This window comes from Vicia villosa, linkage group LG3 (genome assembly GCF_029867415.1).
Source record: "Vicia villosa cultivar HV-30 ecotype Madison, WI linkage group LG3, Vvil1.0, whole genome shotgun sequence".
NCBI classification, from domain to species: domain Eukaryota; kingdom Viridiplantae; phylum Streptophyta; class Magnoliopsida; order Fabales; family Fabaceae; genus Vicia; species Vicia villosa.
Window position 1 is genome coordinate 44275507 of NC_081182.1, and position 17051 is coordinate 44292557.

A 17051-nucleotide genomic window follows, 5' to 3' on the forward strand; every position below is an offset into this window, starting at 1 on the left:
GGGGTGGATTGATCATCGATCGATGCTGACAAACCGGGAGATTTTTGGTAGCTTTCCATTGTTCACATATGCTGGAGACCACAACTCTTGTTCTAAGTGAATTTTACTATGCTTAATCTTTTGTTTGTGTTGACTATATGAGGCATGAAAAGGATCAAGGCATTTTGTTTCATTTTAAGCACAACTACCCTTGCCAAATAGTCATGTCACCTTGTGAGTGTGTGATTAATTGTTAACCCCCTTTGAGCTTTTGTCAATTTCCATGTTGTTTGAACTTGATGCTTGCCTGTGAGTATGTAGTTTACTTTTTGTATGAATTTTGATTGTTGATTTTTTTAAGCCCTCAACTTTGTGTTGTTGTATGAATTTTTACCTTGCCTTAGAAAACATGGAGTATTCACATAATGATACGGTTGAATTCAAGTTGGAGAGAAAATTGATTGTGTACGTATGGGTTGATTGCTATGTGGTTGAAAAAAGAAAAGAAAAAAAGGTTAAATATGTTTTTATCCCTATAAATATGCGACCTTGCATTTTTAGTCCCTATAAAAATTTTCTTCAATGAATGGTTCTTCTAAAATTTTTATGCATGCAATTTCAGTCCCTGCTATTTTCTATAATTCTAAAAATTGTTTAATTACCCTTTATTTTTTTAATTTTTGAATAATTTTTTTATATATGTTTAGAATACTGTAAAATATTTATTTACCAAGTTTTAGAATTTTTAAACACGAGAAGAATTAAATGTGAATTATTTAAATTTCAAAAAATAATGATAAAAGTAATGAAAATCTCAACTTAGAAATTAAATTTTGAGTTTCTTTTTTTTCCAGGAACTTTTTAAAACATTATGAACATGTCTGCAAAATAATCATTCTAAAATACACATTGGTTTGACAGTAGGGACTGAAACTAGGTGCATAATAATTTTATAAGGACCATTCATTGAAGGAAAATTTTATAGGGACTAAAAATGCAGGGTCACATATTTATAGGGACTAAAAACGTATTTAACCCAACAAAAAAAATAAAAGGGAAAGAGAAAGAAAAGAAAAGGAAAGAAAAAAATGAAGAAAAAAAGGTTTTGACAAAGAAAAACAAAAAATATCCCAAATAATTGTGTGAAGTGCTTCAGTGTGAAATTTTGGATTTTGAAGATGTTTAATTGGAATTTTGTGTTTGAATCTTTGGTGAACTGATCACTCCCTTAGGTTTAGGCAAGCTTTTGTTTCAATTAACCTTAGGAATTATCCCTTGTTTGTTCATCCGACCATACTACAACCTTGAAAAGCCCTTGTGATTCTTGCCTTTGTGTTTTCAACGTGATTTTTGAATGGTTGCCTAATTTAATCTATTGTTTGAAAGATTGTTGGATGAGTGAAAATACTCCACTTTTGTCTGTTTTTTCATCTATCGATGATTGTGTGCTAGGTATGATTCATTTGTGTACTAGTGTTGTTTTAAAATGTTTGGCATATTTTTTGTATTTGGCATTTGTTTCGTGCTTATGTTATCGTCGTAGTTTAGTGGTAAGTATTTACTTTGTGTGTATCGTTTTTCATTTGAGCCATGCATTTGTTTCTGTTTTTCAAAACTTGTTGATTCATGATTTTTAGATTCTTGTTTAGGAACAAACATGTTTAAGTTGGAGTGAGTTTGTTCAATACAAGAAAACTGGTTATTAGCTGGGTGAGTTTGCCAGGTGACAAACACTTCATAAATTATTGCATTTGTGGGGTGTAAACCACCTCGCAACCCAGTTTTCTTAAAAAAAAATTTTTTTAATGTTTTTCCATCTCGCAACCGAGGGAGGGAAGTTTTAAATTTTGGAAAAAAGTTGCAGAGTGTTAAACACCCCGCAACAAGATTTTATAAAAAGTTATTGGAAAATTAAATATTACATTTACTAAGAAGTCAGGGTGGCAGGTGACCTTTTGTTGATTTTACTGACACAAAAGTTGCAAAGTGCAAACCACCCCGCAAGTCTCAACGCCATTTTACGTTGCGAGGTAAGAACCACTTCGCAAGTTTTTTTTTTTGAAAATTTTGGACAAAAAAATTTGACAATTAATGATGGTACATAGTGGTAGGTACATGTGTCAGACACAGAGGTTGCAGGGTTAGAAGCACGCCGCAAGTGTCAACGAAAATAAAATTTGTTGGGTATTTCTCACCTCGCAAAGTTTCTTTAATTACCTTTTCATTTCCATCTCCCACATTCTCATTCTCTTTTTTTTCCACCCTTTGAGGAACCAGCCACCTCCCACACTTGATTCACTCAAATCAGAAAAAACAAAACAACCACAAAACCATTAACCCAACAGGAACCCTAACCCCCATTTCATTATCACGAATCAGAAAACAAATACTCCCACCTCACCCTCCTCCATCTGACGATGTTATCACGAATCTTCTCAACCTCCTCATCCACCTCACCCTCCTCCAGCCGACGATGTTCTCCCACCAGCCAACCTCTTTCGACGAACTTTCGCATTAGAGATACCGATATTCCTCATATAGGCTTTAACTTCCTATTCATACTCCTTCTGTCTCCAGCGACGATGTAGTTCAAGTGATTTTTCATTTTGATTTCATCAATTTTAAATCCAATTAGGCTATTTGTGAGATATTGGATCGAACTCTAGTATGGCCGAAGGGTAGCTTCTTGGTTCGACAGGGTTAAGCATGAAGTCGAAGGTTGTTCACATGCTTGTGTCGAAGATGCTAGGGTTGTTAGCATGTTAAATTAGGTTTTAGTGTTTAAACCCTAATTTATTAAGTTAGCTTGTTTATTAAGTTGGCTTGTGTAATGGACCTTGTGGAAAAAGCCCATTAGTTAGTATGTTAGGTTTTATTATAAATAACATACTAGTCTCTCATCATTGCTAAGCTGCAAATCCTAATTAGGGGTGAGAGAGGTTATTTGTTATTCTTGTAAACTTGTAATCTTGTTTTAAGAGAAAGTAAAAGAATAGCAGTTATAACCAATATTTGTGTTCTCCTCTTCTTCCTTGTCCTTTATTCTTCCCTTGTATTATACTTTGTTCTTGGCATTGAATTCACAACAAATTGGTGCGGTGAGTGTGGAGAAGATGCCTTCAACAAAGTATGAGATTGAAAAGTTCGCCGGAGTGAATGATTTCGGTCTGTGGCGCTTGAAGATGAAAGCCCTACTGGTTCAGCAGGGTTGTTTGGAAGCGTTGAAGGGAGAGGCAGCCATGAATGCAGAATTGACGGCAGCGGAGAAGACGAATATGATCGAGAAAGCACACAGTGCAATTTTGTTGAGCCTTGGTGATAAGGTTCTCCGGCAGGTATCAAAGGAGACGACGGCATCAGGGTTATGGGTGAAACTTGAAAGTTTGTATATGACCAAATCGCTGGTAAATCGACTCTACCTGAAGCAAGCTTTGTATTCATTCAAGATGATTGAAGACAAAGTGTTGGCTGAGCAGTTGGATATGTTCAACAAGCTGATTCTTGATCTTGAAAATATTGATGTGAAGATCGATGATGAAGATCAAGCGTTGTTATTATTGTGTTCTTTGCCTCGATCACATGCTCACTTCAAAGAAACTCTCCTGTATGGAAGGGAGTCCCTGACGTTTGAAGAAGTTCAATCAGCCTTGTACTCTAAGGACTTGAATGAACGAAAGGAGCATAAACCTTCGACTGTTGGCGAAGGTTTGGCCGTTAAAGGAAAACTCTTACGAAAGGATGGTAAGTTCGACAAGAAGAAAGGCAAAAGTCAGTCGAAGTCTTACAGTGGCGAAGCATCTGGCATTCGATGCTACCATTGTAAGAAGGAGGGTCACACAAGAAAGGTGTGCCCTGAACGCCTGAAATATCATGGAGGTAAGGATAATGGCAACGCTGCCATTGTTCAAGATGATTTCAAATCATCTGATGTTCTTGTGGTTTCAAGCAGTGACTCTAAGAAGGAGTGGATTATGGATTCAGGTTGCACTTGGCACATGACTCAAAACAAAGACTTGTTCGAGGAATTATGTGATCAAGATGGTGGATCAGTATTGCTGGGAAACAACAAGGCTTGCAATATTGCAGGTGTTGGATCTGTGAGATTCAAGCTCCATGATGAGTCAATAAGGTTGTTGACTGAAGTCAGGTATGTTCCTGATTTGAAGAGAAATCTGCTTTCTCTTGGTGAATTCGACAAGAAAGGATATGTTTTCCAAGGAGAGAAAAGTATCCTAAGAGTCATGAAGGGTTCGAAGGAAGTCTTGAGAGGCGTGAAGAAACAAGGCTTGTATACCCTTGAGGCTGAAGTTGTAAGTGGTTCGACAAATGTTGCATCCACGAAACCTTTGTCGAAAACAGAAATCTGGCACATGAGATTGGGCCATGTCAGTGAAAGGGGTCTGGTCGAATTAGGGAAACAAAATCTGCTTGGTGGAGACAAAGTCGAAAAGCTGAAGTTTTGTGAACCCTGTGTACTTGGAAAATCTTGCAGAGTGAAGTTCAACAAAGGCAAACAAAGAACACATGGATCCCTTGATTACATCCATGCTGATCTTTGGGGGCCTGCAAGGTGTCCATCACATTCAGGAGCAAGGTATTTTCTATCCATTGTAAATGATTATTCCAGAAAATTATGGGTATTCATCCATAAGACTAAGGATGAAACTTTTGAGAATTTCAAAAGTTGGAAGACTCTGGTTGAAAATCAGACTGGCAGAAAGGTCAAGAGGTTGAGAACCGACAATGGCCTTGAATTTTGCAATGAGGCATTCGACAGTTTTTGTGCTGCCTCTGGTATTGCAAGGCATAGAACTACTGCAGGTACTCCACAGCAAAATGGTTTGGCTGAAAGGTTTAATCGAACTATTTTGGAGAGAGTCAGATGCATGTTGACTAGTGCGGGGTTAACGAAGGTGTTTTGGGCTGAGGCTGTTTCGACAGCAACATATCTGATAAACAGATGTCCTTCGACAGCGTTAGATTTGAAGACACCTGAAGAAGTTTGGTCGGGACATCCACCAGATCTCGACAAACTGAGAGTATTTGGCTGCGTAGCCTATGCTCACATTAGGCAAGACAAGGTCGAACCTATAGCTCTGAAATGCATGTTCATGGGATACCCAGAAGGAGTCAAAGCTTATAGGCTATGGTGCCTAGAGCCAGGTCACAGGAGGTGTATCACCAGTCGAGATGTAGTTTTCAATGAAGCTGAAATGGATTTTAAGAAAACTGATGATGTTGGTCGAAGTACATAAACATCCGACGAAGAGCTGGAACAGGTAGAGATTCCTGTTGAGGTGGAGCATGTTGATGTTGAATTGCATATCCCTGATGAAGTCGAAGAAGAAGCAGAAGATGCTGAGGAAGTTAAGGAAACCGACGATGACTACCTATTGTTGAGAGATAGGTTGAGAAGAGTCATAAAGGCACCTCAGAGGCTTGGGTATGCAGATCTTATAGCTTATGCCTTAATCTCTGCAAGTGAGGTTCTAGACGAAGAACCTAGAGACTACAAGGAAGTTATGAGGAGTCGAAATAAGACTGAATGGCTGAAGGCCATGGATGATGAGATGAAATCTCTTCATGATAATCATACTTGGGAACTGATCAAGAAACCTGTTGGGGCAAGGTTAGTCAGTTGTAAACGAATTTTCAAAGTTAAGGAAGGAATTGAAGGAGTGACGTCGAAAAGATACAAGGCAAGGTTAGTTGCAAGGGGTTTCACTCAGAAAGAAGGTGTCGACTTCAATGATGTGTTTTCTCCTGTTGTGAAGCATAGGTCCATTCGAATGTTACTTGCCATGGTAGCACAGTCCGATCTTGAACTGGAACAAATGGATGTGAAGACTGCGTTCTTGTATGGTGATCTAGATGAAACGATCCTGATGAGGCAACCTGAAGGGTATGTCGAAAAGGGGAAGGAAGGTTATGTGTGCAAGTTAAAGAGATCTTTGTATGGGCTGAAACAATCTCCTCGACAGTGGAATAGGAGATTCGACAAGTTCATGGCACGCATAAGTTTCATTAGAAGTCAGTTCGACCACTGCGTTTACTTCAGATTTCGACCTGGTAATTCATTTGTTATTTTGTTGGTTTATGTGGTTGATATTCTCATAGCAAGCAACAATGTTGAAGATGTGACGAGGGTGAAGGCTGAACTCAATAAGGAGTTCGATATGAAGGATCTGGGAGCTGCTTCCAGAATTCTTGGAATTGACATTCGAAGAGATAGAAAGAAGTCTAAGTTATGTTTATCTCAAGAGGCATACCTACGGAAGATTCTTGAAAAGTTTGGTATGTCGAATTCGAAGCCAGTTGTGACTCCAACAAACCCTCAATTCAAGCTGAGTATTGATCAGTGTCCCAATACTGATGTCGAAAGAGCCTATATGAATAGAATCCCATATGCTAATATAGTTGGTTCTTTGATGTATGCTATGGTCTGTACTAGACCCGACATAGCATACGCAGTAAGTCTTGTAAGCAGGTACATGGCGAATCCTGGAAAGGCTCACTGGCAAGCATTGAAGTGGATTTTAAGGTACATAAATGGGTCTATGAAAAGAGTCCTAATTTATGGTGGAGCCTTGGGTGAAGATGGTAAAGCAGCAATTGGAGGATATGTCGACTCTGATTATGCAGGTTGTATGGATTCCAGGAAATCTATTTCTGGATATGTTTTCACTATGTTTGGCACAGCAATTAGTTGGAAAGCAACACTTCAGAAGGTTGTTGCTCTATCAACCACTGAAGCGGAGTATATTGCATTAACTGAAGCTGTGAAAGAAGCATTGTGGCTTGAAGGTTTTGCGAAGGAGCTGAAACTTCAAGGTCGAGGTATCACTGTTAAATGTGATAGTCAAAGTGCAATACACATGTCGAAGAATTCAGCCTATCATGAGCGAACTAAGCACATTGATGTGAGGCTGCATTTCGTCAGAGGAGTAATCGAGCGTGGAGAAGTCCAAGTGCTGAAGGTTTCGACTGAAGACAATGCTGCTGATATGATCACCAAGACATTACCGAGTTGCACGTTTTTCCACTGTATGCAGTTGCTAAAGCTGCATGAAGAAAGCCAGTTTGTTCCCTTGATGTTGTAGAGTTAGATCCAAGGTGGAGATTTGTGAGATATTGGATCGAACTCTAGTATGGCCGAAGGGTAGCTTCTTGGTTCGACAGGGTTAAGGGTTGTTAGCATGTTAAATTAGGTTTTAGTGTTTAAACCCTAATTTGTTAAGTTAGCTTGTTTATTAAGTTGGCTTGTGTAATGGGCCTTGTGGAAAAAGCCCATTAGTTAGTATGTTAGGTTTTATTATAAATAGCATACTAGTCTCTCATCATTGCTAAGCTGCAAATCCTAATTAGGGGTGAGTGAGGTTATTTGTTATTCTTGTAAACTTGTAATCTTGTTTTAAGAGAAAGTAAAAGAATAGCAGTTATAACCAATATTTGTGTTCTCCTCTTCTTCCTTGTCCTTTATTCTTCCCTTGTATTATACTTTGTTCTTGGTATTGAATTCACAACACTATTGTTAGTGTTAATAAAACTATTAGAAGTTAGTAGTTAATTCTTATTGGAAAATTATGTAGCTACTGTTAGTGTTATTTGACAGTGGGTAAAAGGCTGGTCTGAGATGTTTTTGTTTTGTATTTTGATTCCGTTTCATGATTGGACCCTCAACCATGACATATACAATCTTGTTTTAAAATTTCCAATTAGTATACCCAACATAGAATTGCCTCTTAACCATTTGTCTAAGAATGTGAAACCTTTAAGATAGTTCACTAGAAAAGACCTCACAATTGTTCTATACAATCTACTTCATATGTCTTGGCTGATTGGTATAATGAATTTACAGTCTAAAAAGTTCCCTGCAGTGTGTTTTACTGCATAATTCCAATTCTGCAGTTTTGAGACATAGTTTATTGTTTGTAATTGAACTTAGAAAGATGTATTGGTCATAAGATAATAGGTTGATTAAGGTTTGTCTTAGGGCTACTAAATTGTATTGATTCGGATTCCAATATAGTTTTATACAAAATATTCTAAACTACTAATGGTAACAAAAAATATATTATTACTATTATGGATGTTTAAATGATATGTAGTGCATGATTTTCCTTTATGGCTCTGAAATAGAAAAGTTTGAGTATGCATTGTTCTTGGCTCTTGAATGTTTGAACTTTTGAAATTGAATCTGTATGTATTATTTTGTGCGATTTGAATGTGTGAGCTTGGGGTTGATCTGGATTTGATGTGTGATTACAGGTCTTTTCTCTCGGATGGGTGCGAATTATGATGGCTCGAGTTGAACTGGTACAATGAATTAACTTTGGCCTTGAAGTGTTTTGGCTTGGTATGAATTTGTAGAACTTGAATTGGATGTTGAATTGAACAAACATGCTGGCTTTGGTTTGACTTGCAGGTTCATGTAGTCTTATTCTCTTGAATTGTTTTGGGCATGAATGCAATACTAATTTTCTGTATATTTTTGGCAGGTAATGTACTTGGCTTGACATATTTGTTTGGCGGATTTGTATTGGAATGCAGAATTGGTTCTGAGCTAGGTTTGAAGTTCGATTTGGTTTGAGGTGAGAATTAATCAAGCTATGGAACATTGAGTGAAGCTATTAGAATGTTATCGAATCAAATTGTTTATTTAGCTCTGAATTCCTCTTATGCATAGTTTCTGAACTGGTTTACAAATGTCAGCTCTTTTCACACAGAATTACCTTGTGTTTGGAGGTTATATTTTCCGCTCGCATTTTCTGTTCATATATAATTCTTGTAGTGCTGAAAATGTAATGCCATTCATTAAGATTACAACATCAATAGCTAAATTATGATGTTCATAAATAGTTAGTTTAAATTGTTAGTGTTAATAGTTAAAACTGTTAGTTGTCTAAAACAATTAGTAAGTTGATGAACCATATTTACTAATTAGTACAGCCCCCACATTATAAACAATGCCACTAATGTAGCATTGACCAATATGATTATGAATTATTATTTTCTTTTTTACTATGCTATCGATTAAATTCGTTTGTACATGATTACATTCCCTAGGTTTTATTATTTTACAGTGAGTGTAATTAGAACTATTTTTACTAATAACTTTAATAGCTAGCTGATTCAATTACAACGGTCAGCCGCGGTAAAGGATCCGGGTTTTGATATTATCTAATAGGGAGTTAAATCTTGTCCAGCCACTGGTTTTAAATACTTACAAAGTGAAAGTTTTAATGAAATCCATGAAAGTACTTTTCAATTCAACCAATGTGGGAATAGGACATTCAGATCCAGCTTTACAATTACTAGAATCATTACTTGTATACTGGCAGATCAAAGAGATAATCTTAGCTCCAAATCTGGTTCTTGAGTGTCACTTGATTCTGAATTCTGACTGCTTATGGAACCACTTCTATTGTGAGTCCTAATTATAGATAGATTATTTTAAATTGTGAGTCCTAACCATCTTGTTTTAATTTCTATATTGCAGGAGAAGTGTATATGGCACACACTAGATGATGAGCTGGTTGAGATTAATTTTAGGAAAAGAGCATCAGCACGACTTTCAGACATGCTTAGACGTGTCAGGCTTGAATTTGAAGAAAGAGGGACCAGGCCTCCATGGATGGACGAAAATGTGTTTAAAGAAATACTTGTTTATTGGAAATCAGATGAGTTTAAGAACAACTCTGAAAAAGCAAAGCAGCGTAGAGCATTAGAAAGGGGAGTCGCTAATCATAGAGCCATAAGCATTAGTATTGCTAATCATAGAACCGAAATGTTATTTTGAATTTAAATATTTTGGATTAATTATAAATTTCTTTATATTAAGTATGAAATTAAATATTTAGAATTAATTATAAATTTGCATTTTTAAATTTTTTAGAATATTTAAATTTTTTATTATATTTACATTATTCTAAATATTAATTTTAATATTTAGAATAATATAAATATATTTTTTTTATTATTGGTATCTCAATATTTGTCAGGTGAACTTCACCCTGCAAGTTTTTGAATATTTAAATATTGTTAGGTGAAATTTACCTAACATACTCCTACCCCTGCTCTGACTCAATTGTGGCACCTGCTTTGAACGAAGTCGTTCCAGTCTTAGAAAGCGTGTTTGCGGGGTGTTTTATTCCTGACAACGTTGTGGGGGTGAATACCACCTGGCAAAGTTGTGGGGTGCTAATCCCCTTACAACAAGTTGCGACTAACGTTTTTGCAGGATATTTGGTCAACCCCGCAATTATTGCGTTGCAGCGTGAGTTTTGCTTTTGCGAGGTGAAATTCACCTGGCTAATTGCAGTTTTTTTGTAGTGGTTGAGTGCTAAATTGTTGTGAATTTGAGCGTGAATAATTAGCACTCATCGGCTTAATTTATTTTCTTTTCATCAATAAACCTCAACTTTAGTGTATATTCGATATAATTTACGTTATAGTAGTGTATATATTGCGTTATCGTGTAAATATCATTGAGTTTAATTGTTTTTATCTCTCAATTGTTTTTATCTCATTTTTTGTAGGTATAGCAATGATATTTTGTCAATTTTAGAAAGATCATTTAATAAGTTTTCCAACACTCATAATATAACTCGGTCCACAACCTCTCATCCATTGTAACCTTTGACAATTGTAACCTTTGACAACAATTGCTTTCTTCCTTCAATTGGTTCACTCATCCATTGTAACCTTTGACAACAATTGGTTTCTTCCTTCAAGAAAGGTTTTTATAAATTCCTTTTTAATCAGGTTCACTTTCTCCTTCACAGTACTAACTCTTTGGTCTTTAGTAAAAATATCTCAGAACAACTATTTCGAAGGCTTAGATGCACATCTATCCGGTGGCTTGACCAGCGGCCGTGGCGTGGAAGTGGTGAAAACAAAACGCTCCATGCAAAAACTTCTCCCTATTCAAAAGTTGTTATCATATTTAGTGATTGATAAGTGTTGAATATAATTTTTATTTACTTTTAATAAGAGCTCCAAATAGAATATTTTCAAGTAGAATGAATTTTTGGGGGAAAATCACGCCTACTATCAAAATAAGCTCATGATTGTCTCAATATTTTTACATCTTCAGCGCCCGTTTTTGCTATAAAGATTTGAAAGTAGTGTAAAAATAATATAACAAAAGTATTATATAACTACATTGAAACTATATATACAGAGTAGTAGTACCTCTTAAGTTTTCACAAAATGAATTCATGTAGTTAATGACAACCACAGAGATTATTGAATTGTGCATTCAGTGCTATCTTTTGTAGCTAGCTGGTATCACTTGGATCACATGCATATATTGTTATCGTACGGAAGGTATACACTAATACATGTTGAAAAATCTAAGTTGAAAAATTGCTATTGCTGGTAGGTTCATTAAGTTGGCATAGTATTAGTAGTTTAGTACTATTTTACAAAGAAAATTGCTTATAATTGGTTGAACATATCTGTTGACAGAAACAAAAGAGTGAGTTATCTTATGGTGTCTGCACATTAGAATATTCAGACTCCGAGGATGTCCTGAAAAATCCCTTTGAGACTTGGAAGAAAAACAATACCTGAAAGCTCTTCGAGTATATACTGATTATAGTTCATTGTAATTACAACTTCACATCAGCATAAAAAGCACAGGTATTATCAACTTCAGATGAAGAATCGGCATAAAAAGCACAGGTATTATCAACTTCAGATGAAGAATCAACATAAATATATAAAAGCTTCAACAAACATGTCAATCCAATATAAATTTTATATAATTCAAAATACGAAAATTTATCAGAATTCAAAACTAAAAGAAACTTAATCAAACTCAATTACCAAAGTGATTGCATCTCCTTCTACGGTCAACAGGAGGAAACACATTATTATGAAATGTTTAGATGCATAACAGAAGAACAAAGAAAAACCAATAACAAGCAAAAAAAAATCTACAACTAAATGTAATGTTTGGAAACTACGCCATCATGCCTATAAGTCATTCAACGCTTGAATATGTCACTGTATCCACTCCAATTGTACTCAAGTGAATTCCATAGTTGCTTAACTGCCTCCTTCTTCTCCCCAGGCTTTTCTGCAGCCTTTTCTGAGATCACAACATTCTGTTTACTCACCTCTTTTTCAAGTTCTTCAACTCGCATTATCAGCTTATTTTCATCATTCACTTTAGTTCTATAGTGGACTTCCAGCTCCTTCAGTGACGTGTTCAGCTCGTCTATATGATTCTTCATATGTGATATTTGATCGCCCCGCGAGCATATCTCAGTCTTAAGCTTATCAATCTTGCCATTGGCTTCATTTATTTCAATCCTTACCTTGTTTGATTCCATATTCGCAGCTTTTGCATCATTCATCCTTTCACCAAGTTCTTTCTTCAAACAACTGATTTCGTTTTGCAAAAGTTTTACTTCGGCATAATGCAGCTTATTCTGACTCGATTTTTCAGCTCCGTGTAGCATTACTTTTTTTTCTAACTCCTTGTTTCTACTCTCGAATTCCTCCAGTTTAGAGGTCAATTGTTTTCTCAGTTTTGACAATCTTGCAATATCAGCATCCATCTTTTCTCTCTCCCAGGAGAACATAACCTGAGAATCAAGCAGTGTCTGATTCAATTTTCTCAACTCCTCCTCGTGGTTAATGTCATTCTCCTCTTTATTTAAAACCAAGGCTTCTATGTTGCATTCTAATGCAGCACGATTTTCCTTTGCCTCTTTAATCTGACATTGCAACTGATGAATCATAGATGACTTACTATCAAGTTCCTCTCTTAAATTTGCGACTTCATTTTTTGAAATCTTCTCCTTCTTTTGAGCCGCCTTAAGTTGTTCCATCAAATCTGTAATCTTGTTGGCAAATTCTGATATATGAATATCCAACTCATCAGTTTGTTTTTGCAGCTCCTCTTTTTTCAGACTCAATTCTTCGCGCACACTTTCGAGTCGATTCTCACTTTCTGTAATTTGAGTCTTCAACTTAAAAATCTCTTCATTCGAAAGTTCCTTTTGCTCATTCAACTCTTCCGCTTTCAGCTTCAATTCATCGCGGACATTATCAAGCTCATCTGCTTTCAGCTCCAATTCTTCCAGCATATTTTCAAGTTGATTCTCACTTTCTATAAGTTGAGTCTTCAACTTGAAAATCTCTTCTTTCGAAAGCTCCTTTTGTTCATTCAGCTCCTTCACTTTCTGCTTCAATTCTTCACGGACATTATCAAGCTGATGCTTTTTCAGCAACAACTCTTCCCGCATTTTATCAAGATCACCGTTTTTCAAATTTAATTCGCTCTCATAATCAAGTTGAACATGTTTCAAGTCCAGCTTCAACTTTTCACGCATCATAAAAAGCTGAGCATTCTTCAGCTTTAATTCTCTGTGCACACTATCAAGCTGGCCCTTTTTCAGATTTAATTCTCCGCGCACATCATCAAGTTGACTTCCACTTTCTCTAATTCGATTCTTCAACTTGAAAATCTCTTTATCCAAAAGCTCTTTTTGTTCATACAACTCATCCTCTTTCAGCTCCAATTTTTCATGCATATCATTAATCTGACTCTCTCTCTTCTCAGCTTGAACTTTCAACCCTACAATCTCTTGTTCCGAAAGATGAAGCTTAAAATTGGAAACTCTTAACTCTTCCTCCTTTTCAATGAACTTTTTGAGCAACTCTTCATAACTTCTATTGTCCATCTCCCACGAGAAACCATCATCATTGTTTTCCACACCGACGAACTGGTTTTCTCCTTCCAAATCAGGATAGTTTCCTTCAAGGTCAACATCCTGAAGGGATTCATCAGGCATTACATGACAACTGGTCACAGATGAGATATCAGTTTCGGGATCGGAAGCCCATGATGACATAGGTGATCCACAACCCTCCTTTATAGAAACCACAGAGCTAGCATCAGAGTCAGAGCAAGAAATCGAATCAATATTGATTGGTTGAAGGTCACATTTCAGCTCGGTAGTCATCTGATTTGGGATCACCCCTACACTCTGTCCATTACAAGGTGAATCACAGTTGGTAGAGTGCTCCATCTGATATTCTAAAAATAAAGTCAACTATTAGAACTCAACAATTACAAGAACTACATAGTAGAAGAACAATAAACACCATAAAAAGCTGCAAGTTTTCTATACCAATCAGAAATCAACATGATGTTCAAACTATAATAAAATGTCACGATGATTAAATTAATATAAACACACTAACATGATCAATAATAAACATGTATTGCAATTTGAAACCTACTTCGTGACCCTATTATTAACGTGCATGCAAAATTGACATTATTGTATACATAATAATAACAATAAGGCAAAACAAAGTACTCTTGCTATTAAAATAACCCATTACGTTTGAAAATTTCACAGCAATTAAACAAAAATTGTGAAAATATGAAGGGATGACGAAAATTTTCACCTGCTGAGAGAATGGAGTTGCGGTAGGGTTTAGAATAGAGTAGGGTTTGGAAATTGGAAAAGAGCTGAGTTTAGTTGATATTTTAGGGTTTATAATCCTTACGTGTTTGTTAAGTATATATTATGGAGGGTGGCTACTTCATGACCCAACAAAATAAGTTGGGTAACCCTACTCATTATGAGTTGTAAGCCATGCATTGGTTTAAGAAAATATCACTTGCCATGTCATTATGAAAATTATATATTATAAATTATGGTATTATACTTTTTAATAATTATAAATTTATCCATGTTATTAAATTGATGTTAATTCCCCATCTATAGTTATAATCAATGTTTTAAAAATCGGATCAGATCGGACGGTCGGACCGATTGAACCGGGAATCGGACAGGTAATCGGTCTGGTTCAATAGCTGAATCAGAAATATCATCGAACCGGTGTGAACCGAATAAAATCGGTTTAAACAGCTAAAACCGAGAAAACCGGCGGTTTAAATGCATTTTTTTATTTTTTTATTTTAAAAAAATTAAAGCGACATCGTTTTAATTATTTTTAATGAAAAATTAAAATATTAAAATAAAAAATAAAATAAAATAAAAAATAAAAATAAAATAAAAAATTTGTAGATGCGGTTGGTTTTGTTATCGATGATTGATATTGAAGAAGGAGATCACAATATTTAAACAGTTTTTCCTTTCTTAAATTAAATTTAGTAAACAATGGAATTGTTTTGTTACAAATTATTCAATTAGATTATGTTGCAATTAAACTTTGTTTGCAATTACACTTGTGATTTTGTACTATTTTATTATGTGTGATATTGAATTTAAATTATAAACTTGAAAATTTATTTTTAATATGATATTTTCATAAAATTTAAGTGCTAGTTATATTTTGTAGAGACTGAATCATCCGGTTCGACAAGTTTTATACCTATATAATTTTGTTATAACGACCGGTCTATTCAACCGAGTTATCCGGTTTAACTCGGTTCAGACATGCGGTTCGACCAATAAACTAGTGACCCAATACCCTCACCGGTTTGATGTCCGGTCCGATTTTTAAAACACTGATTTTAATTTCTTAGGAATATCACATATTATTTGAATATGCATAAAAAAACTAACACAATTGATTTTTTAGTTTTTTTTTTCTTTTTCGGTATTTTTTTTTAATTTCTAATGTTTTGAATTTTTTTATATTTTCAAATACTTGATTCCAAATACTATTTTTAATAGTAAGATTTACAATTTCTTTTATAAAAATAATATGATAGAGTTAATTAAGATATATTTGGTGACTATTCTTCTCAGATAAAATATGTTTTATTTAGATTGTGTGTAGTTTTTTAAAAAGTTTAACTATTAAATATGCATTGTATTTATTAAAATATTTTTTTTATGAATTTTATTTTATGAAATAATAAGGTGAAATGAGATTCAATAAATTGACTATATTATTAAAAAAAGCTTATCGATATTTTAGAGTAAATATTATTTCGAAATAAAAATACTGTAAATGAAAATCCTTTTTATAAACTAAATAGAGTAGTAAAAAAAGACTTGAATTAACTTTTTTTTAAGCAAATAGAAAATATATTAAATAAAAAGGAGGAAATACAAAGATTTGGTGTTTTGGATTGGTCCAATGGCTAGGCATGACCCAATCCACTCCTGCACCCAGAATGACCCAATAGCCTTAGCCCAACCAACTGAGAGTAAATGACACCCTTTTTCCTCCTGCATCTCTATCGATGACACATTTACATCTTGTCTGAGGAAAGCGGACCATCGATATCCGCGGCCAAACCTCCATATGTGCCAACAGCAATATATTCGACCTGCCCCTCGGCCGGGGACAATTGGCCTTCTGCTTGCTAAGCACCTATGTCGCCCAAAAGAACATCTTTGTCTGACCAACGGCTAGTTTCGGGCAGCCTCTCAGGATTCCTAAACATACCCCTAGAATCCTGGAAGTCACACATTTTAGGCCTAGATCCACGATCTAGCACAAAAGGTGGACCAATAGTCAAGCGCTGAGGGCAATATAAAAATCCTCTCATTGGAGAGGGTCAAGGAACACATTTTGAAACCCTAGAAACATTCAAACGTATATATGCTCCTACCTACTTCATCATCAGAGTGCCTTGCAGGTACACCCCATTCTCCTCATCACCGACATTATGCAAGAAGATTGGGCTTCTATTCTTAAGAGCAGGGCTCTTAGGTGTAGTGGAAGAATAAATCATCATATTGCCTCTACTATTTGGCAAAGGATCAAATCAAAATACTACACTGTATTGGATCACTTTTGTTGGTCATTGGGTGATGGTGCTAAGATTAACTTCTAGAAAGATGCTTGGTGTGGAAAGCATCCTCTTAATGACTTAGACTTGCATAGCTTCAATCATTTGAATTTATACTTTAATACCAAAGTCTTCTATTTCTTTGTTTATAGCAGTTGGTTCTTTCCAACAGATTAGTTGGACCTGTTCCCAATTTTTAGAAGAAAGAACCAAAGATATTACTCTTTCATAAGAGTGTGGTGATTTTCTATCATGGAAGGACTCTAGTAATGGTAAATTGTCCTTACAAGAAGTTTATTAGTTCAAGTATCATTCTCATTCATTTATTCCTTGGGTTGCT

General features: G+C 35.4%; 1 protein-coding gene across 1 annotated transcript; it reads right to left on the minus strand.

Moving 5' to 3' along the window:
* Positions 1–11969: 11969 nt before the first annotated feature.
* On the minus strand, positions 11970–14021 carry LOC131657967 (uncharacterized). The gene has a single exon (XM_058927308.1). The coding sequence runs from the start codon at positions 14019–14021 to the stop codon at positions 11970–11972; it is 2052 nt and encodes a 683-aa protein (XP_058783291.1).
* Positions 14022–17051: the final 3030 nt, after the last annotated feature.

What these genes read in the sequence shown, in the direction of transcription:
- LOC131657967 (XM_058927308.1), bottom strand. Translation starts at nt 14,021, where the DNA reads ATGGAGCACTCTACCAACTGTGATTCACCTTGTAATGGACAGAGTGTA.